Raw genomic sequence first — 22,450 nt, forward strand, 5'->3', positions numbered from 1 at the left:
TTTAAATGCACGGGTTTACAGGACGACCAGATAAGCCGACTAGCTGACTCTCCTAACCCGTTTGTCTGCCCCAGCTGCCTCTACGTTAAGGGTGCAATGCATACCGCGGCCAAGAGGAGAGCCCCAAAAACGGTACCCACTTCCCTCTGCAGATTCAGAAAGGCCGATGTCAGTGTTTCGCTTTGACCGTGATGCTCGACGCGAAGTTGGAGCGTCTCTCAAAGGCACTGGAGGATTCAGACACTAAGAATGCAGCGACTTGAATGAAAGTTGGCAAGGAACTTACTTCGCTGAACGAGCACATCGCGATATCCACACCGGGCCCTCTGGCTGCGAAGAAAGTAATACAACTCTCTGACGCTGCTATAAGGACCGCCACAGCGTCTTTAGTGGACAGGCGTCTTTAGTGGATAGGCGCCTAAGGGAAAACAGATTGATAAGCTGTGGGCCATTCTCCGGAAAAATCACGCCAGCAAAGCTAGCACAATCAATCCTGAGCAATGTCCTCACCAAGCCTGACCAATCGCTCCACGCAGAACTGTTACGCCAGAAGGGAAGCAGGCGAACTCTTGGACTTCTCGTCACCCTTTCTTCCCTATATGACGCACAGAAGATCCTGGAGCGGGCGGACCGCATTCAGAAGGCCAACTCACTGATCAGGCGTTTATCTGATTGGGATACTTGGCAAACGGGTTTTTCACCGCTGACACAGCAAACACACGACGATATAGTAAGAAAATTTTCAAGCTCATAGCACCCACATTCATTAGACAAAGTTTTTTCTCATTTCTCGTAGTAGATGCGTGTAATGACCTTCCTCCGAACCTAATGTAAAGCACTATTAGACACTTATTTATGCGAACCCTCGCGCTGGCAAGCATACTGCCCCGCGCTGAGAATACGAAGAGCAGTGCTACACCCTTTTTTACTTGTGCCTTTCGGGTGAACGACAGCCACCGACCGACAGGAACAAAAGCGACCCGTTAAACCTGAGCAAAACCTCGATCTTTCGCATCAGTCAGTGAATCAGTGAAGGTGGGTCTGTCCGAATTGCGCACATCAATTTCACACGCAGGTGAAAGCTTACGTATTTATCTTTTATGCTGCACAGTTTATCCTAACAGTCCCGTTATGACTGTCTCCTTTGCTTGTAGCTGCTTACTCCACCACGGAGAGGCGAAAATAACGCACCTGGCTCAAGGAGCATTAGACCTCTAGATCAAACGCTCCATGAACTTTTTTGAACTAAATTCTTCGTTTTACCTCACCAGCGTTGTAAACTCATTAGAGGAGGATATTTAAAATTCCACGCATTGTTCCTTCAGTCGTACAGTTTTGCAAGTATATTTGGAGCCTCAAAGTCCAATTTACATCATAGAATGAGTGGAAATGAAACAGAAGAATGCACTCCACCTGACATTAACCTATACAATTTTGACGACACCCAGTTTCAAACCTGTCGTTACGTTCTGACCAGTCCCCGTTCTCTAGAGGCATGCGCAAAGCTGAATATTAGGGTAACTTCCAACTGAATACAGAACAATGTCTCTGGCAGCCAGTTGAGTTGTTATTCAAGTCCAAAGAGGAATTTTCTGCCACGTATAAGAATTTTCCGGATAAGAAGTTGGAAGAAATGTTTGTTCAGCATGAAAATACAAGGAAAGGTATTGTTTTATCGAATGTTTATTTGCTGTAGAAAAGCTAATGAAAGCACGGCTAGAAAGAGCTCGGCTGATTAAAAGGTACACCAACAGCTCCAGCAGAAATTCCACTGATCCTGATCGGAAGCCTTCTAGCGTTGAACAGTGTAAGTCGTTTGAAGTGGTCGAAAAATGCGGCCTAATTTACGAATTTCAACTTTTGCCAGGTTGATGATTAATTGTTCTAGGAGGAGGTGAGCACACTGCGGTAACCAGCTGCTAATTTAATACTTCAAAACAATTGTTTTGAGTGTTACGACTATTGGTGTGCGGCGTGCGGCGACAAAAATTTCAGTGCGGACGCTTCCAAAAGTTAGAAGTGAAGCCTTTCTGGATACACATAAACCATATCCATTTGAAAACGTTACTTTGCAACAGGCGCGTGCTAGATGGAACTCGTGTCTTAGGAAAGCCAATTAGACCAACATGGGTCTAAGAAACTCGAGTTTGGAGCTAATCTCGCTTAATGGGATGGCTTTAAAAGGTCGCGTATACACAGAAGTGTTTCACTTATTCTTCTGTTCGCATAGTGATGGAGTTATTGATCACTTTTTTCGGTGTTAACTGAAAATTTTAAATCATCATTATGAGCTTTCTGCAACACCTGAGGTCTCCGGTGTTGTGCGACATCAAACTACCGTTTCTCAGAATCCCTTGACGGGAAATCCAGGCGTTCAAGTTACAGTGTCCATTTCCAATGAGCCGATGAGAATATTGAGACAAAAGTTGTTGAATCTTTCTGATGCTCTTCCGCATCACTTTTATTGGTATAATTGTTTGTAGTCCTGTTTTTAATGATTTCTGATCAAGCGGTTAAAATTTATTTCTTATTCGTCGGGACCAGCTAGTTTTTTAATGGCTTCTGTGCGCGTGCCTCTTTGTGACCCCCCCTAACAGCAAAATCTACGATAGGCTTCTTGCGCAGTCTACTTTACCTGATGTTCTTATGCCGTAATCTCGCCGCTAACATTCCAGTTGCATCGTATCTAATTTGGTTCTAACTTTTATGGCCCCTTATCTATAAGCGTTTGTAGTGTCCTCTGCTCTAAGAGGCAATCTATATAGCCCACGAATGTTGGTATCCTGCAACGTCCAGATTCTATTTGGTCCACACAAAGCAGGGGTTCGTCATTTTATGGACACGATAACAGTAGCGATTGTTTTGAACAGAGAGAACACACAAACAGTATCTGTCATTCACCACATTCAATTGCTTAGAACTGGGGGTAATTTTAACTGTGACTAATGGCCGAACACTCCATTTTCCCCATTTGTTGTAGCGATCGAGCCGAAGAGCGTTGTCTTATCATGCTGCTAACGCATTTGAAACAACTGCTGTTGTTGGTACTCCTCAGTGTATTGGAATAAACTGGCTATTGAAATGAATTACCAACATGCTAAAACTTCAGCCAAGACAAACCAGGTGAATATATTTGGCACAAAACACTCATGATAGCACTCGGCTCAGACTGTACAGTGAGCTTAAAAAACATAAATTGACAACAAAAATTCGGCAGAAACATAGTAACTAGCTGTGGCACCGCGGGCAGGGGTTTAAGCCCCGTGCTTTCTTAAGTATAGTGTCTGTTCGTGGATGTGGCTTGCTTGAGGAAACCGAAAGCAAGTTGGTCCTTCAGCACGCCGTTGTATAAGGCAAATAAGTACACAAAATTATACCTCAAGGCTCAATAAATAATATGAAAAATAGTGTGTTTCACTATAAAATGTATACAGATTTAAGCTGCAACTACCACGGTGAACTTATCATACCACGTTGGACTTGGATACTGTTTCAAAGGACAGAAAAACAGAAACTTAAAAACCAGGGCTAAAAATTCTATAAAATTTTCTCGGTTGCACTATGGATTATTTCTAACGTCTCGGACATTGTCCATTGTGGAGAAAACGAGTGGCTCTTATACATAGAAACACAGAGCAGACTCGCAGAAACATCTTGTACTGTCTTTCAAATCCCCTCGCCCTTACGGCATGCTGTCTGTAGACTAGGTGGGTGCCTACAAAGGCAAATAAACAAATTCCACATCAGACCTAAGCTTGAGTGCTCGGTTCGAGGATGGGTCACATGGCCCCACGAGATCAAATGTCTAGAATCTCCGCCAGAAACACCTCACAGATTACCAAAATATTACTTTGAGATCCTTGATCAACAGACGTACAAGTTAACTGCGGTGAAAACAGTCGCAGAGTTAAAATTTTACTGACATGCTACCAATTCAAGATCAGGCGAAATATACAGAATGCAATGTTTTAGAGTGCACAGAAACAAAAAACAATATACAACTGGCTACACGTACTATGGGGCTGGAAATTCATTAAGTTCTACTTTTTTAGTGCACATAGAGTATGTAGTGAGGTAATTCCAGCACATCAAACACAGTGTTAGTGATAATTGACTAGTAGCTTAGAATCAGACTCCTGGACATACTTCTACTCACTATTTGTCAATCGTATGCGGGACTTCCTACCCACCAATGTTGTCTTTTCTTCAATGCCATCCGATTCTAAGCGCAAGATGAACCGCAGAATTAATAAAACCTGGCTCCATATTGATATTACGACCCAGCTCAGAAGACATGAAAGACGAGAAGAGGTAAACTGTGCCAGGTGATCTATCTGTAAACAACAACCAACAACCCAGCATGAAATACCAACTTCTCAACTGTAACCGGGAACCGTTTTGTCAAGCGTTTAATTAGGCAACAGAAGTTCGATCAATCAGTGGGGGCATGTCAGTCAGGGAAATCATGTATTCAGGAGGCGGGAAGATTTGTCACTTATAGGGTACAGTTAAGCAAATGGAGCTTCATCCTCAGGTTTATCGTCTTAATGATGCAGCGATTTTATGCAGTTCGGTCAGTAGAACCGTTATTTGGGGAGGCTGCTTTAAGCAACAGACAGATTTACACACAATGACGACAGTACCGGACGTCTATGAAATTGCTACACATTGATGGGCATGAAAAATGGGATTGTCATTCAACTTCAACTGAACTTCTGTATGGTTCTATTTCACAGGTGATATACCCTTATTATAATATCGACAAAGTTATTGATACCGCATTTTCTACCCCCCAGGAATTAAACGGTCAGATGCTACAGCCCACAAAAACTTGGAAGGCTGTACTGGTTTAACTAATTCTACGGCTCGTAAAGGATTCGGAGTTGTGTAGTGAAAGTTTGTATAGGTGAGAACACTCTAAGATAAGGGCGGCCGAGAAGTTGCAAGTGCGTATGCTTCAAATGTGGTTCACTAATAGCGATAAAGTGCAAATACAAATGTATCAAAAGAACGCTGGCATCAAAGTTTTGTGAGGTTTATTCTAAGTGGTGTTGTAGCATGCAGATGTGGATAAAAGAGCCATTAATTTTCTTAGTACCAGCTGCGATGACCTTTTTCTTTCGAAGTAAATATGCTAAGAAAGAAGCTTCTGGGAATTCTCTATCAGTAAAGGAGGCGTATTCCTTTTTTGTGGGCTCTTCTTATCAACAGGTAATTCTGGTAGAGGGAGAGGTATGTTAAAAAATCACTGTTACAGTTCTTTTTGTAGCAGTGTGTCCATGATATATGTTTGGGGCTCACCAGTCAGTTACTGCTGCCGGGGAATTTTAAATAATGGACCTTAGTGCAAAGAATCTCGCATTTCTAATCGCTCCGTATTTATAACCTTATGGGCTACTAAGTATGTGCATGACTTACCGCCTTAAACGGACCAACAGCAAATGAGGTGCCGCTAACTGGGAGAACTTGGCCACGTAATTTTGTCAAGAACGGGTAAAACAAATGCTACTGAATTCACACATCTCCTGATCTTATGCAGTTTTGTATGTTATGAAATGCCTTGAGCAACAAGAACCCTTCCTGATAATCACTTTCATTGGTTCACATCGTTTTACAATCAGGATGTACTTCAGAAGCAATAACTGAAAAGTAAGCACACTTTGAATCCACCGTCTTCGTGAATAATTGGTCTTTCAACACAATAGGCCACCCAAAGAGTGAATGAAACAAATTGGTCCTGGTTTTGGGCTAGCTGGAAGGCACACTTTTTGGTTTTTGTAAGATATATCCAAATGTGGTTGTGTGATGACTGAGTCTTTTTACTGAACACTTAAAAGGAATTAACGTACACATCTGTGTACAATGGAAGAACACTGACTAAAGCATGATTATCAATTATTTTACTTCTTCACTTAAAGATGCCCATCGTGCTGCCTGAGAGTGTTTGTTTTCTTTCTTTTGGCTAATTTCTTAACCGGAAAAATGTTTGTCTCTAATGCACATACTTTTAAAGTACGCAAAGTTTGTTTTCTCAATTTTTCCAGCTCAGCAGACAGAAAGTTCAAACAAGGGTGCAGCCATAAAGTGAGTGATGGGATAACAAATCCTCCAAATATTTTTGGTCACAACTGAGGGGGAAAATATGTTGCCACATGTTTTTGTTGACCGCTTATCCTTGCATAAACCTGGGTTTTTTGGATGAAACAGGTTCGGAGCAGAAACCTCAGTCTGCAGGCTCGACGTCACAATTCTAAAACTGACTAACGAAAAGGACTCCAAAGTGATGCGCTATAAATGCGCGTGTACAGCAACTTGTGAAAGAGTTTTCAAATTTGCAAAGTGTATTTCGTGTCCCAGTTATTGTCGCCAGCCTTTTGAGGCCACAAACTATTCAGCAAACTTAGGTGTCGTTTATTTCCAGACTGGTGTGCCGCTATGATGATCTGTTTATGATGTGTTTTATTGCACATAAGCCAATGTGAACAGTTTACAAATTGCAACCCTTTGTATAGACGTGAAACATTGCCCATAAGTCTGCTGAAAGCTCTTCGACATCACAAACGTGAGTTTCGACTGGATCCAGCTGAGCCTGTCATCAAAGACAGATTCACATGTAAATGGGAGTATTTAGCACAGCACTGCCTTCATGTATATGGCTTGGAGAGCTCCGTGCTCTTTATTTCAACTTGATTAAAAAACACATGATTTGTATGACCTAAGGTAGAGTTATTGTTACAGAGTTTATTGGATCTTTTATTTTACCAAGACCATCAATGAAATTGACCAGTTAACTACCACAGCAGCGGTCTGTGGGTTAAGCAGCCCAGGATAATGTGGCCCTGGAGGGAATAAGTTTATGAAAACCGGACGATTTCTCCCACGGGCTGCTTCTGTTCGACAGAATCCTCCCAGAAATTGGCGACAGATATTCTGTAGTTGACATGTGTTTCATCATATAAAATGTCTCCTGATAAATGCTTAAGGTTTTGATTATAATTCGCTACCGAGTTACGTGGTTTCATTTGCAGCAGGTTTACGAAAACGGTCAGCAAATGCATGTTCATTTGAGGAATTTCCGCTTTTTAAATGACAATTACGTGAATAAGTGATCTGGATTCAAAACTCACCCTTAAGTGGGATTCCGGGTGCTGGCGGCTGGAAAACTGCTTGGTTGTTCAAACATATGGTCTCTAAATCGCTTTGAATCGCTTGTTTCCTATATTTTTTCACGGTGCCTTCTACCCACATCCTATAATGCGTTGCCACCATTTTCAAGCCTTTCAGCGAGTTAAACTGCCACCGTTAGTTTGTGATAGTAGTATTAACCGTGTTTCTTCCATGGTGCGCATGGGGTTTAGATGGGTATGCAGCCAAACAATAAGGCTAAGAAGATGTCAACAATTACTTGCTAATACTCGTATCACTACCTCAAATACAGTGAGCTGATGGATCCAAAACCAGCATATATTAAAGCAGATAGACTTGGTAATAAAGAAGTCGGTAAGAGTAACCCATCCAGGACCGTCAGTTATTTGAGTCCCACTCAAAATCACCTTAGGGTTTATGGCCTAACAGGTTACTTGTCTTGCAACAAGGGTTTCTCTTCTGGTGATATCATATTCGTTTCTCAGACGGTGAGCCATATGTGAGGTTTCTTGTCTGTATATTTTTCCGTTCACTGTGCCACTCAACGGAGCCATTCATATGGATGGAACTAGGTCCATCTCATCCATTTGATTCATTGCACTATACGACTCGTTGAGAAACTGTCCTGCCGTTTATTAGACACTTTTGTGGGGCAAGTCAAGTTTCATTTGCTTCTTTCCACTGTATGTGCATTTTAGATCAAAACCGAGCCATCAGGTTAGGAAAAGCAGAGGTAATTCTTCACCAATGCTTTTAACAAGTTTAAAATTAATCAAATAGCAGCAGACGTTAATTTTCGTTCCCAATGTATCTTTTCATGTCAAAGTATTTGGAACGAACTTGAGAGTGAAAGTCATAGAGAACACTCCTCCGCGTTCTCTCAAAAAGGACATGGGAAGAATTCGCCACTGATCAACGTGTTTGGTAAATAGGGTGAAATGAGCATGCTCTCATTGAGGTTTATGCACCCTTTGGATAAGTATTATCGTATCAACAAAAAGGTGTAATAAATTAATAACTTGTTCCATTTGTTACTCATATGCGTTTTTCAGATCATTCGGGACCACTTTATTTGGGTCAGAAAAAAACGTACAGCAGGAGTGACCTTTTACGTTCAAACCACCACCGATCCAGGGGATGGGCCTATCGAGTGACAGGCGCATATGCCCTTAGCGCGCGAGAGGAACAACAACAAATCTATTTCCGTCCTTACTGTGTGTGTGCTAAACAGTGATACCACACAATTAGTATGTATTACGAACATATTCTCCATCGTCGATGAACAAGTGGTGTCACCGTGCCAAAGTTCAATACGACCAGTCGCGAGAAGTGTAGCATTAAGCTTTAGACCACTATTGACGGAAACCATGTTAACGTCTGTAACGTGCTGCTCTACTTTGAAAACAGCAGTGAAGTAGTGTGGCCTGAAGTAGGTTTCCGTCGAGAAACTTGTGATACTAACAAGTGCCTTGCGTACTGTGGCAACGTTTAGGAACATCGCAAACATTCTGTGAAATATCTCCACATTGAAAATGTAATTCATGTAGGCAAATGAACACTTTTATTGGTTTAGGGAGCGAAGTGGTAATTGCGTCTGACCATTTTTTCTCAAGCTATCCAGCCGATTCATTTTCATTTAAAAGGACAAATCTACCCAGGTCTACATTTCTCCACCAAACAACATGGTTTATTAGGACCAGTGAAACATTCAAAAACCGGTTTTCCATCAATTGACCCGGTTACTGTCTAGTTCGTCGAAGTGTCAACACAGAGATCCCCCGTTTCGTCCAGCCGTATTGTTTTCTCCGCTCTAGTTTAAAAATCACAGCTAAAAGTCACTTCATTACAAAAGGGGCACAAATTTCCTCGGTGTTGTCGATTTTAAAGGTAACTGCCAGTCATCTGGATGAGTGGATGACATTCCGAAGCTCCACAAACAAGCGAACTCCTCAGATAATGACAAATTATTCTTACGGCGTCTTTTCATTAGTTCAGAAATCATATTTTGGCGAAACATAATAAAACCCAGAAAGAGATTTATTCCATTTCAAACCGTTCCCAGTGAATGGTAGGGAATTTTTGAACTTAGCTCAGAGTCGTTAGGAAAGTTTGAGGAGGGACACCATGCAGGAGTATTTGAAAAACGCAGTCTGAGGCTTGAGCATAGTGCTGCACTATTGGACAGTCATGAGTACAGCTTCCGGTGGAACCGATTTCTAGGCTGCGCGTGACAGCCAATCAGACCAAAAACGAGTTATTTTACTATTGTTCACGTGAGTCTTACTCCCTGCAGAGTCAGGGAGCTAAAAAGTACTCTAAACAAACCACTTGGTTTATCATCACAGAGTATTACAGCTCATCAATAGTGTATACCTTTGGTTATCATAAAGTAGGGAGGACTATGTACAAAGGTAAATTCGTGTCCTGCAACTATCTGCCAGTTGGCCTTTATTCGAAAGCCAGATGTCATCTCTCAGACAGAAGCTCAGAAAGAAATATGTCTTATACTCAGATGTGCCACGTATAGATTTTCTGTTGGCTGTGAATTTATTCTATGTTTAAACTTGATCATGGAAACAACTAATGATGAGTGTTAGGTTTTTGTGTGACCTGTTGCTTGAAGCCACATGTAATGATTGATACGAGAAGTATCTCCCTTTGGGATATCTATGATAAAACTAGTCCTCTGGCCTAGGGAGAATCTTGACTGGTTCGTTCGGGAAAAACAAAAGTTGTCTGTTTTTCCGTTCTGAGTAGCTGGGCCGCGAGGGAGCAAAATACCGAGCTACCCAAATTATTTTCTCAACTGGAGTGCTTCTATTTTACGGGTTTCCTCTTGAATGCTTAACATATTTTCAAAAATATCACTGTACGGTACCACTGATATGTATGTTCTTGCTGACGTTTATGGAAGTAGGATGCAACCAGATTTACAATCTACCAAGAAACAATAAAATGCTATTCAAAATCGGGATATCAAAGTCAACCTCACTTGATTCAAGCGTCACTTCAGTAAACCCCTCGTCTCTCCTGCGTTTTTTAGAGCTGACCTAGTCCAGAATTTGCCGGACAGATGTTATTCAGCCCAGCAGACCCTGCCAGAAAAGTACCAGAATTTGCTGAATAAGCTTCCACCTCAAGTGAGTGATTCAACCAATTTTCTTAATGAGCAAGTCCAATACACTGACGCCGGTCGATGATCAGCCACTGATCAAATTCACTTGATTTTGCCAGAGTCTGGGTTCAAATGGGAAAATTCATTTGGTGTTTTAAGGACTTTTGGACATTTCGAACCAGTTTGACAAACTTGACCAAATTTTAAGCCCAACAGAGTTTTACCGGAGACGACACAGGAGTGTTCCTTGGATTTCATCAAAGAAATTCAAACTGATGATATGCATTGCAAGTAAACATTATTGAAGCACATGTATAATGTGCGACACTGTTAGTCGATTACACTGCGGTCTAATACGTTTGAAAACACAGAACGTTCAGTTGACGATATCACCAACTTCCCCGGGGTACTGTAATAAACTAGAAGGCAAATGAGACACTGGTTATCCTATCAAGCTGAATAGCACTGTGAATAACTCCAAGGTTTCATGGCTCTAGAGCTTAAACAAGTTTATTCTTTGAAATCAAGCTTGCTTAAGTTTAAACTAGTGATCAATGTCAATATAAATGTTGAACATTAGTGTCTGTCAAAAAAGTATGGAGCTTGTATGTAGCGTGGAATTTTAGCTCTTGCTTTATTGGAAAAGTTAACCCTAGTGAGCGATTTAGCCTTTATGACCATCGTCATCAGAACCACTATATCTTTACCATAGCATCTTTTTATAGTGGCTGTTTTGGTAAGTTTTCTAGGTGCGTGACACAGCTTCAGATGCTATTCATTGGCGTCAATGTGTCGGAGAAGCCCTCCACGATTTTCCTAACTCCTGTGGGAAGCACAACTATAATAAGATATCTGAACATTCGTCTAGACCAAGGGCATGAAAAATCTGAGTGCGGCAGGCTCAGTGAATCCTCACGGATAGGGTCTTAATTAGACTGTATGCGCTGGCTAGACACGATGTTTTCGGATTCCAGCCGGATTATAGGGCTGAAACTGACAACTCCATTTGCACGACTAATTTTATTCCAGGTCTTCGATTAAATGATTTGACTTGGTCGTATGGAAAATCGAATGTTACTGATTAAAGATGAGCTATACAAGTTTCCGGGCTCACCTGTGAAATTAGTGGATGTGCACCCATCAACTTATTGCTTTTTCCCATATGCACCTGCTCGCTGTTTGCAACATTCGATTGAGTCAAGCGATGGTCTATTTGAAGCATACTCAAAGAATATGCCGACCTGACTGAAGTAAACTCGAGATTTCCAACTAAGCAACGCCTAAAAGGAGGAAATACTTGTGACCCTCCTAATTTTCTCTTCCTGCGGATATGCGCTCTTCAGTAACAAAAGACCCTCATCTAGGGAATACCATTAGGTAGGTTAGTGCTATGATCATTTATACCTTTTCACTAGAGGTAATCATCCTACATATGTGATGAACTACTTCGAACAAAACAGTGTAGTCCAGTTTACCAGCAGTTGGCTGCCTCACTGGAACAATTGAACCAAATCGTTTACTAGATAAGTTGGCAGTACGGACTTCTACCGCCATTCCCAGCAATGTCAGAACTAGATAAGCTGTTATCCTCCGTTTTTGAATGTGCATATACAGTCTACTGTTCAGCAAGTGATTAGATCGTAGGGTAATTTCAGCGTTGGCCCCGAAACAGAGGAGTTTAACGATGGTCGAAATCATCAGGCATATATATTTCAGGAACGCAGGAGTAATCAGTTAAAATTCTGTGTATGTAACCGGTGTTAGACATTATCATACGTAGTTCGCTTCGAAATAGATACTACTCCAAAAGAACCGATCATCCTGTGGTCGAAAATTTTATGTAGCGGTTGCTCACAGAAAAGACCAATGTTGTCTTGTTGTGGTCGGTGTGTTCTCTCTTAATAAAGAGTATCACTTTGACCAATTGTACATGCAAGTATTAACACGCATTGTTCTATTCACTAATAGAACTGAACATTGAATTTTGTGGAGTGAATCCATGACGTTGTACTGCAAGGCTTCAAAACAAAGACCACTCTCTGAACAATACCACTAGTACCGTGCACAATACTAACTCCCAGGGATTACTGCGCTTGGAATTCCACTCCAAAAATGCGACCCTAGAAATCATTCGAAAAAATCAATTTTAGTAGAACCCTATAAGCGGTCTAATCAGTGACACTTTAACACGCATCAAAGCATTATTGGTAATAAGATGCTCCTGTTCGAAAGGCTAATTTTTTCAAAGTACTGGTCAGAAGGTCGTGGGTTCAAAACACCCTGGACCCAAGAACTCCACAGTAAGGACAGCAGATCACCATCACCATTATTATCATCTTCAGGTGTATTCACCAGTACTTGTACAAAGGTTATATATTGCGCAGTTTTTCTCGCCGATAATCTTGAGAAGATAACGAAAAACCAAAAATCGAGAACTCAACGGATACCAGCATCTTGTTGGAAATGAATGAATGAACAGAGCCAGTCAGTGCATCGGATCAGTTTGTGACCGCAAAGGCTTACGAGAATCATGCAGGTAGTAGCGACGCCTGTAGAGCTGAACGGATGAACACAAAGAAAGAGAAATTATTCAGGAAGAAGTTCAGTCGCACTTAGTTCCCGGCACCAGAACGCAAATCAGTGCACAGAGTTCGCGTTCTGATCTTTTCTGGGGGAGAAATCTGAGTCTTGCTGACACCTAGTGTTGATATTTTGGAGTGTGTTGGCAGTAAGTGACAGTCCAGAGCCGATCCTCATGGTATTGCACAGAGGTGGTCTTGGTTGCGGGTATCTCCATAGCAGAGGAGCTTGGTGACGGGAGCTTCTGTGAGTTCACCCAACAACAGACTGGGTTTTTTCGGAATTTTTGGTGGGTAAAAAGCTGGCACAAGGTTCAAGTTAATTCTCATAGGTACCACATCTGGAATAGGGAGTCAGTGGACCCGCGCTAGGTGGCAAAATATCTATTGAGTTGTAGCCAAAAATTAGCTTGCGAGATCTCCCAAAGAGGAAGATTTTATACTATCAGCTACATTGTGTTACAAAAGAAACCAATTTCTAATAAAGGGCCGAGAAGCATTGTACAAATGTTTCATATTCATCATCAGTGCGCATCTCACGACACTCCAGGGGGTCTGGAACCCGCGATTTCCCGGCTGGTAGTTTGGACCCCTAACGATTCGGCCACAAGCGGTTGATCAGCTGTGACTGACTCTACCAATAACCTATAATTAGCTAGGAGGGAGAAAAAATTCACCCGGTGGATGAAACCTCCATCTGAGGAGAAGTTGCTCAAGCGGCGAGTCAGCACGTGTAACCACGTGATATGGATACCGTGATTCAAGGATCAGCAGCGCCACACCCTGTCTAAGTGCGAACTAAGTGCACTGCTGATCAGCTGCTCGCTATCAGATGGTTTGGTGTTCAAACTACCAGCCGGTAGATCACGGATTCGCGACTTTCTGCAGTTTTGCGATATGCACACGACTGATGATTCCCAATAAGGATGAAACGGTTTTATAATGTTTCTTGACTTCTTCACTTACGGGGCAAAATTTCCAACAAAACAATCAAATCTCCTCAGACTACGAACAATAAAACAGCTTGCGGAGTGCTAGAAAGAGACACAATGATATAAACATGGAAATAGTAAATAACCTGAGTGGATGAACAGTAAAGGTATCATATTGTTGACTTGTTTCAACTTTGGTTTGCCTTGAAGTTTCAAGGAAGCAGTAAGTCTAAATGTGACAGTTCTTGAGCAGCCTGTTGGTATCTTTTAGGAAAAAAAGAGCACGATATTCCACGAGGATCAGTAATTAATCAAATCCGACTAGTCACTAGTTGTAAAGTTGTCCATCTGAGTCAGCAGCCTGTTACAACACGTTGCACTCTCATTTAATACAGCTCAATTAATATACTCCTCTAAGTCCTAGTCGCACCTTTTCCGTATGAAAACAGTCCGCCGTTCACAATGAGGCAAGCCCGTTTTTGTTTGCAGGAAGCGAAGAGGCTTCGGCTGGCACATCAGCGCTGTTTGCAGCATGCGGCACAACTCCCGAGGACACAATCACTCGATCGCGTGGAGAACCGTAATAGCAACATGAGCACTCCCCGTGAGGTGAGCTACAAGTCAGTTCGAGCGAATGGTACTTGTTTGTTCTGAGGTACTCCTAATACTTCTCCTACGGTTGAATACTAAAAGTATCAATCAGTGATCATGTTGCTTCGCTGACCATCCTTCAGGAGCTAATGTTACACGGGCAACAAAAAACTGAACATCTTCGAATTTCCATTGAGTTATTCTTGGTTTTAGTTTGATCTCTAGATAACTAGGAAGTTCTGTTGATGAACGTTTTTTGTTTAGATACACTAGTGTATATTGCAATGCGTTCAATGTTGTATTGAATAAAACTGGAATAGGCCTTTAATGGGCCCATGTAGACAAAGAATGTCACAAACTAGCAATTCAGTTTGGAGTCATTTGAGTCTCTAGCCAACATTAAGTCAGTTTGTAAATGAGTGTATTTAACCAGTAGCCTTTGGTCCATTTAATGTTCTACAGAATTTCTACGGGTTTTCTAACGTGCCTGCTCATTGCTGACACCTACATATAGTCGAAGGGAGATTCGAAAAACCTTCCAAAATAGCATCTTCTAAATGGGAGTTTCTTGCTGAATTACAATTCAAGAAGCCAAGTGAATGTGTAGTTCTCCCAGAGGAGGGCAACTATAAATCCGGTGGCTTGTAGTCCTTGTGCTCCAAGTTTTCTGCATCGGCACATAACAACGGAAAAGGGAAAAGCCAGAAACTTCGTGCAACAGGGGGAACCACTGGTTATATCCACCACCCGGATCAGTTAAATTATGGAATTTGCCAGTCGGGCGATGATATCCATTCGTTTTAAGTAGAACACTGTGACCCAGATAAGGGTGCTAATTGTCTTGCTCCAGATTTTCACTTTCATTTTGTCGACCTTCAGAAAAGCCGCAGACGATCGTTGGTGCGCTGGATGCCAAAAGGTTCAACCAGTCCCACGGACACTAGGACTAGCGACGGTCCTACCAACGTAAGTTGAGGTTACCATAAGCTCGACCGATGTCAGGGTGTAAAGCACCAAGCGACAATGTCATCGTCCGTAGTTATATGCTCAACAACATACGTTCAACAATGAGATACTTTTTCACTCCTGCTGAAAAAGTTTACCTCTCCTGATGGATTCATTATCTTGATCTATATGACGGCGAAATTAGCACGCTATTTTGAGACGTTTGTTAAGACTTTATTTGCTCATTTATCTGGAGGCAAATGAACTCCCCAACTATAATGCATTTAATCCGGGTCAGCTTGAATACAATTTGATTTCTGTCTGGATTTCCAACCGACACCCAGCGTATACACACTATCCATCTAACTCGGCTCCACCTTTTGTAATCCGTGTGACGGACGAATAAGTGGGTAGGTCAGTAGTTCAACTCAAGTAAAATGCATGTATCTTCACTGTTAAGTTTCATCGTTCGTTTAGGATCCCTCATGCAGGTCATCGACAACAAAGGATGGTGAATTTTGGCTTCGAAAATGTCATGAAGAAAATGAGCAAAGGTAAGTTCGACACTGTTATATCGTAAAAGAATTGTCCCGGACAGCTTGGTGTAAAACATTTTAGACTTCACCGATAAAACCTAAGAACGGTACAGATATGTTTTTCAGCGCTTTATACGTACCACAACAAGCTCAGCAACTTCCCGATCGGTAAGACTCGTCATGGATCTCAATCTGTGAGGATACTTTCAAGGAGGATGAGACGAAGGCCGTAGGCATGCAGCCTCTCAGTAATGATTGAAAGTCCGTTTCAGTTTGTGTCCTTAGTACTTCAAACTCACATGCACTCTTTATAAGTTAGGTGCGGGCAATATGAGAACAAAAGCAGGTGATCCGTGCGCTGGAAAAGGTGCATCAGGTGGAAACCACTAAAAAGTACCGCTAAATGCTTTTCGTAAAAGGCACGCGTAGTGCCAGGGGCCTAGTTCTCTTGATTGAAGGCCATATTGACAATCATGGAAATGAATTTCTGACGTACAACAGTAAGAGTGGACCTGCTGTACACGGCTGCTAATCCGTTTAACAAGTTGATCTAGCTTCACACGATGGAATCGAATATTAAAACTCGAAAGAAATCACACTACTTACACGATAGAGGTAGGATACTTAGAGAGGGAAATAATCCGTCAAGTCAAGACGAGCCATTACCAAGTAACGCGAGATGCAGCTGATTAGCCAATCGGGCTGTCACGAGTTTTTTGCTGGGAGCTGTGTTTTAGTTCTTCGTTATTATTTCCAGGTTTTTAGCACACATCAGATTGGCACGGAACAGTAAGCACCTATCCATTAGTTTTGATGAGTAGTCACTTAATGATACAGTTGCTTGGGTTATACTGTCCTCTTCCTATCATTGAGAAAACCAAAGAACGACTGAGCAAAAGTTAACCAAAGAAGTGGTCACCTACCTGTAGATATTATGGAAAGGCCCACATGTCTGACTGGATTATATCACGGACTTCCATTTAGACGACAGGGGTTCGATCCACTAAGAGTGCTCTTCACCTGTCTGTCATGCACTATCCCGATGATCTGTACGTCGTAAGGTGTAAAAATGACGGTTTGGGGTTTAAGGTTTGCGATTCGAGTGGCACTTAAGGAAGCCCATACAGGGCTTTTAGATTGTTTGAAACAGACTGATGTAACTTCGTAGCCCGGGTGCCAATTTCACGGGCATCAGGGTCTTTCGATCCGCATCAATAGTACCAGCATCAACGTGGATTCTTGTTCTAGTGTTTATTTCTCCATGAAGTTGACAGACCAGTGTTACACCCATTGAATTTCCGTTGTTCACTGTGCAGGGTGTACAAGAACACGCATGTAGTCAGATCGCTTCTACCACCATCGCTGGTTGGCAAGGCCAGGAGTGGCAGCTGAAATAAGTTTGAAACAAACTCCTGCGTAGAGGACTCTCTGTATGAACGAGTTTTGCGTGGATCAAATAGGTGCACACGTAGAGCACACCAGACTTTTAGAAACCTCTTCCAAAGGGTACTGAGACCGCATACCAAGCAAATAATTCAGTCTTCAAATCAAAAGAGATGAGAATGACAATGATCTTGTTCGATATAATTTCAGCGATCGCTTGAAATACTGTATGGAAGAACGTGAGCGTAAATCAGAGCGGCTTCTTGAGAAGAATGAAAGAGAACGGCGGAGGAACCTACGAAATACCCAGTGGGTTTACTCTAGATCCATATGGTCGTTTAGATACTTTTGTAAAGAGCTTCAGTTACCACTGTATGATTCAAGATAGGAATGTTTTAACCAAAACGCATAATTTTCTTCTCCCCGTTCACAGTGAGGAACGCGAGCGGCGATTAAGACAAGCGCAGGAACGAAGGCGCGAATTGGACAAGATGTTGGAAACCTACAGACGTGAGCTGCAAGAGGCTAGAGAGATTGTAAGTTAATTCGTGTGGCAATGTATGGTTTGTGTGATGAGTGAATAGATGGTCAGTATTTGTCTCTGCTTTGTCCCTTCGAAAAGCCTGTGTCTTGACTCTAGCCATTTCTTTGGTATACTTGGTTTTCTTTGTGATTTCTGATAAAAGACACTTGTCGTCACATGTTTTGCATTTGTATACCCGGTAAACGAATTATGCTTTTCTTAGAGTTATATCGTTTTCGGGGATTCCAAATCATTTTCAAGGCAGGTAAAATCGGGAAAGTGAAGTTATTACTTTTCTAAACGTCTTCTTTACTGATAAATTGGGTCACTGCAGTTGCTAACAGTAAGTTACCTTAGACCTTCACTTTCGACAGGTCTGGTTTCTACTTGATTTTTCTACTACTAAGAAGTAATGCTGGAAAAGCACATAGCGGCGACATCCAAACATTTTCAGCTTTTTCGGGAAAGTTTGGAAAACAGTCGATAGATCAATTGCTGGGTAACATTTGATTGTTGACACAAAAACTGGTCGAGGTTCAAGGCGAAAGAGGAAGCAATAAGCTAACTCAGGCTAAATCGGTGTTAGTTATCTGCTAAGGAGTTTTGTTTGTTAAGATGGGTCAGCAAGTGTTAAGACCGATGGGGAACCTACATGGATTCTGGTTCAGTTCCGGTTCGCTTCACGTGAACGTCGTTTACACCTTTTATACGTTTGTGCGGATTAGTTAGTGCTACGATAGTTGTGTAAGGGAGAGGGATTCTGGGAATTTTGATCGGGTTGGGATTACTACCCCCTGGTTTTGCTAATTATCCTGCCCCTATTGGCAACCACACACTGTCACGTGTCAAATTGGCCTACCTAATACACACACTCATTCACCAGTTTCACAAGTTAGATTCTACCGACGCCGTGATGCCCGGTGGGTTACACCGAATCGACTATCAGCCGCCGGGGCGTAGATCCCAGTCCTCCTCTTAAGACCTCTACACTCTCCAGATCTATTATTTGTACCGTGTTCAACGAATGCCTCGGCATCACCGCGGCTTTGACGAGCACAATACTTGGTGATTTTACTTGTTCTTACGCTTGCCAATACTGGTGTGCAGTTCTTGGCTGTTTGCCTTATTTAAACCTTAGAGCAATTATCGTATTACATCAAGTGCCCAGCAATGTCCTCCAATACATATACCGATTGTTTTCAAACGTTTTCCGAAAACGATGAATTCTTGGTCGGTTCTAAGCGTTTTCCAGCTGATGTGTTCAGCTTATTTGTACAGACGGAATAAGCAGCAAGCGTCAGAGTTGAGTACTTATTGGAAATCGGCATGGAGGCCAGAGGAGGGCCGAATAGAGCTGGTACAGGATAGCACTGCACCTGAACAGAAATGCGAGTTGACATTGACGGAGTACTGCTGTCCTAGTCCACCGAACAAGCCAAACATGAACCTAGGCTGCATGAGTGATTATCGCCCGGCTCCTTACTCAGCAGACAGAAGAATACTTTATCAGGCGTTTTCAATAGCTGGGTGTTTTTATGAGAATCGATTTGTGAATTTATGCCATTTCATTTTGGCAAATTAGTCACTGAGGGAGAAATCCAAGTAGGTTTTCCTATTGATACCACATAGACTACTACTGTATTCAGTGCGACTGTACCATCAAGCAAGATTCAGCTCTAATGTGGTCTGGAAGTATTCTGAACCAGTGATTGTAGTTCCATAGGATCGAATGAAAAGAGAACACTCTTAATCGCGATACTACGGTTTCGCAGGCCTACCGCGTGCTTCTTCTGATTGTCAAGGTTCGTGATGCTTCGACAGGAAGTACTCGATGATAATTCAACATATGCAATGATCACTGAATATAGGGTGACTACTTTGCTCTGAACACGATCTGAGCTGATGTATAGTACTGATCAATCGGGTTAGCAAGGCTTTTGTCCAACTTTTCAATCGATTGCATGTACTTTGGGCTATCTAGCATTATCACAAACCACATTTTTCATTGCGCTTTCATGGCAACTATTCGCCAGAAACGTGCAACAACTGGATCTTTTCAAAGATACAAGTACCAGGAATCAACTGAGAAAAAGTCGCCTATTCTCTATGATCCCACTGAACTATAGTGCGCTTGGAAATCAACAAGCTAGAGATAAATTACTCCAAGGCATCGTGTTTGCATTCACTGGCGTACAACTCAGCAACGCTGTGGCACATTGCCAACGCTATGAACAGCTATTCCAGCCAACCATATTGACACCTCCAGAACTTTGGGATCCAAATATAGGTTGTAGGATGAACAACATGACTTCAATCTATTCTCATTCTGGCCTACTTTAATTTTGTTCCGTCTAGACCCACCAGCGGGCGCGTGAGCGAGCATATTTGCGAAGCAGTGAGGAGCAACTCCGCAAAGTGCACGACCGCCAACAACGAGAACAACATATTAGAGAGAACGCGAAGATGTATGTTGACTTTATTTGGTCAGATATTTCTCTGATGTGCTTTTAATCTTGACGTTAAAGGTGTATGAAGCCACTCCTCTAAAGACTTGCGTCTTTGTCGGAGGTTGTATGTGCCGTTAATCAGGTTGTGCTTCGAAAGTTCACTTAAGTAGGTTTGGAAACAACTAGCTATTATTGGCGGAAAGCCAAGATACAACTAGAGTAGAAAAAATCAGAATGAAAAGATTTCTTCTCTGAACATGGCTCACGCGTTTCTATAAGAGGAAAGTTTTCGAACATTTTGGAGTTCAGACCAGGTTTTGCAGGTCACAAACATCGACTGACCGAACGGTTGGCTCTGAACACCATTGTCATAACATGAATAAGGTCAGTGAAAATTCTGGACGCTCAATACCGGTTTTTTCCTTTTGAAGCTCACCAGACATGCCTAGTCAACGAATTCCCGTCATTTATGCTCAACGTCCAATTAAACTCCTGTAGAGCTGAACACATTAGCAACTTAGGTTGGTGTTAACTGGAAACCCAAATGAAATTCAATAAAACCCTCGTCTACGATATCTTTTAACTGAATTTTCTTCCAAAAGGCTACTTTATTTTATTTCGAAATAATACTCACTGTTTCACAGTATTTTCCTCCACATCACTGATGGAGATAAGGGGACTAGGCCCATCTGATGGGCCCAAGAGAGGTAGAAATCAGTAGTGTGCCGTACAGAGTTTTCATCAGCCTTAGAAGTAATGTCACTTCAAGGGAAATACACCGATATCCTGAACACTAGCCATTATGTGTGTGCCACATGCGGGCGAAGAACATCATAAACGAGAGATTAAAGTGGATTTCAGTTCAGATCCCTTAACACTAACCTAGTCTGTTAATAAGTGTTTACCACTGCGTGAATATCCAGCTGTATACTATACATTTGTCATGTATATCGCACTTATGAAGCAGTTCTTCTATCACGTGATTGCAACCAAACAGCCAAAAAGCAGTGTAACTCAGTTGTGTGCACTTTTGAAGCGCGAGAGTGAATCTCTGAAATAGTGCAAATTCACCCTGGTCAAGACATGTGATAAATGTACCACCAAATAGAGCTCTCATGAAGCGGGGTCATCATCATCATCGACAACATAACATCACTGTTCAGCATCGATCCTTCGCTGCCGTACAACCATGATTTATCTGAAAGCCTTATTGTGAAGAGAAGAATAAAGGTGGACGGGGAAGGGACTTAGTGCTAGCTTACTACAACGATTCCGAGGTCCATACACTTCCAAATACTCATTCAGGCAATCTGGATAGAAATTGACAACAAGATCGCTACTGACATCGGTTGGAAGCCATGTCTTACAGCGTCTCCAACCAGGTTCAGTGAAGATCATGCGGTCCCCATCCTGGAAGGCGAGTAGCACCGACAGCACCCAAGCGTTTCGTGGTCTCCTTCATACTCCTCTGCCAAGTCAAGGGTTGACCACCTCTCTGTTTACGCCACTCTGAATTGGGAATGGAAAACAGCACTCTCTTCGGCAAACGATGGTTCGGTATTCGCAACACATGTCCCAAACAACGCAGCTTGTGGTGCTGGACACATTCTTTAATGGAAGTACCCGTCGCACAACCGGAAATTCGCTTTCTAAATGCCTCAGTACGGACACGCCGGCACCAACCCGCACGAGATATGATCCTGAGACAACGATTATCGAACACCTGAACACGTCTCAGTTCCGCTGCCCGAATAGACCAAGTCTTACAGCCATACAACGAAACAGCCCGCACTGTAGTTTGATACGGACCTCCTTTGAGATTCAGGGATACACTACTTTGACGCCATAGGTGTCTCAAATTAGCAAACGAGACCCGATCCATGCAGTTTCATGCATTGACCTAATCCGTCACACTACAGTTGGAACTAATACAACTTCCAAGATATGTGAAACGCTCCACAACTTCGAGTGCTTCCCCCTGGGTTGTAAGTGGCGTGTTCAGCGACTGCATGTCCAGGAGCATGACCTTACACTTTGTGGGTGCAAAGTGCATACCAAAGGACTTCGCTTTCTAAATGCCTCAGTACGGACACGCCGGCACCAACCCGCACGAGATATGATCCTGAGACAACGATTATCGAACACCTGAACACGTCTCAGTTCCGCTGCCCGAATAGACCAAGTCTTACAGCCATACAACGAAACAGCCCGCACTGTAGTTTGATACGGACCTCCTTTGAGATTCAGGGATAC

At 42.4% G+C, this 22,450-nt stretch overlaps 2 protein-coding genes across 2 annotated transcripts in view; one reads left to right on the top strand and one right to left on the bottom strand.

Annotated features, from left to right (window-relative positions):
• Positions 1-855: 855 nt before the first annotated feature.
• T265_01970 (hypothetical protein) overlaps positions 856-22,450 on the top strand; it is a gene marked incomplete at both ends in the record, with an annotated part of 26,212 nt that continues 4,617 nt past the window's right edge. The window contains 11 exons of the mRNA XM_009166108.1: positions 856-942; positions 1,326-1,517; positions 1,556-1,664; positions 1,697-1,807; positions 6,045-6,084; positions 10,190-10,286; positions 14,304-14,381; positions 15,243-15,329; positions 15,786-15,862; positions 17,661-17,763; positions 20,106-20,215. Of these exons, the coding sequence (XP_009164372.1) occupies positions 856-942; positions 1,326-1,517; positions 1,556-1,664; positions 1,697-1,807; positions 6,045-6,084; positions 10,190-10,286; positions 14,304-14,381; positions 15,243-15,329; positions 15,786-15,862; positions 17,661-17,763; positions 20,106-20,215 (1,091 nt within the window). The remainder of the gene's footprint in view (positions 943-1,325; positions 1,518-1,555; positions 1,665-1,696; positions 1,808-6,044; positions 6,085-10,189; positions 10,287-14,303; positions 14,382-15,242; positions 15,330-15,785; positions 15,863-17,660; positions 17,764-20,105; positions 20,216-22,450) is intronic.
• The window catches only part of T265_12901 (hypothetical protein), a gene marked incomplete at both ends in the record, with an annotated part of 6,057 nt that continues 5,704 nt past the window's right edge, over positions 22,098-22,450 (bottom strand). Inside the window, 2 exon segments of the mRNA XM_009166147.1 lie at positions 22,098-22,223; positions 22,229-22,381. Coding sequence (XP_009164411.1) covers positions 22,098-22,223; positions 22,229-22,381 — 279 coding nt within the window.

This window comes from Opisthorchis viverrini (genome assembly GCF_000715545.1).
Source record: "Opisthorchis viverrini unplaced genomic scaffold opera_v5_22, whole genome shotgun sequence".
Classification (NCBI taxonomy): domain Eukaryota; kingdom Metazoa; phylum Platyhelminthes; class Trematoda; order Opisthorchiida; family Opisthorchiidae; genus Opisthorchis; species Opisthorchis viverrini.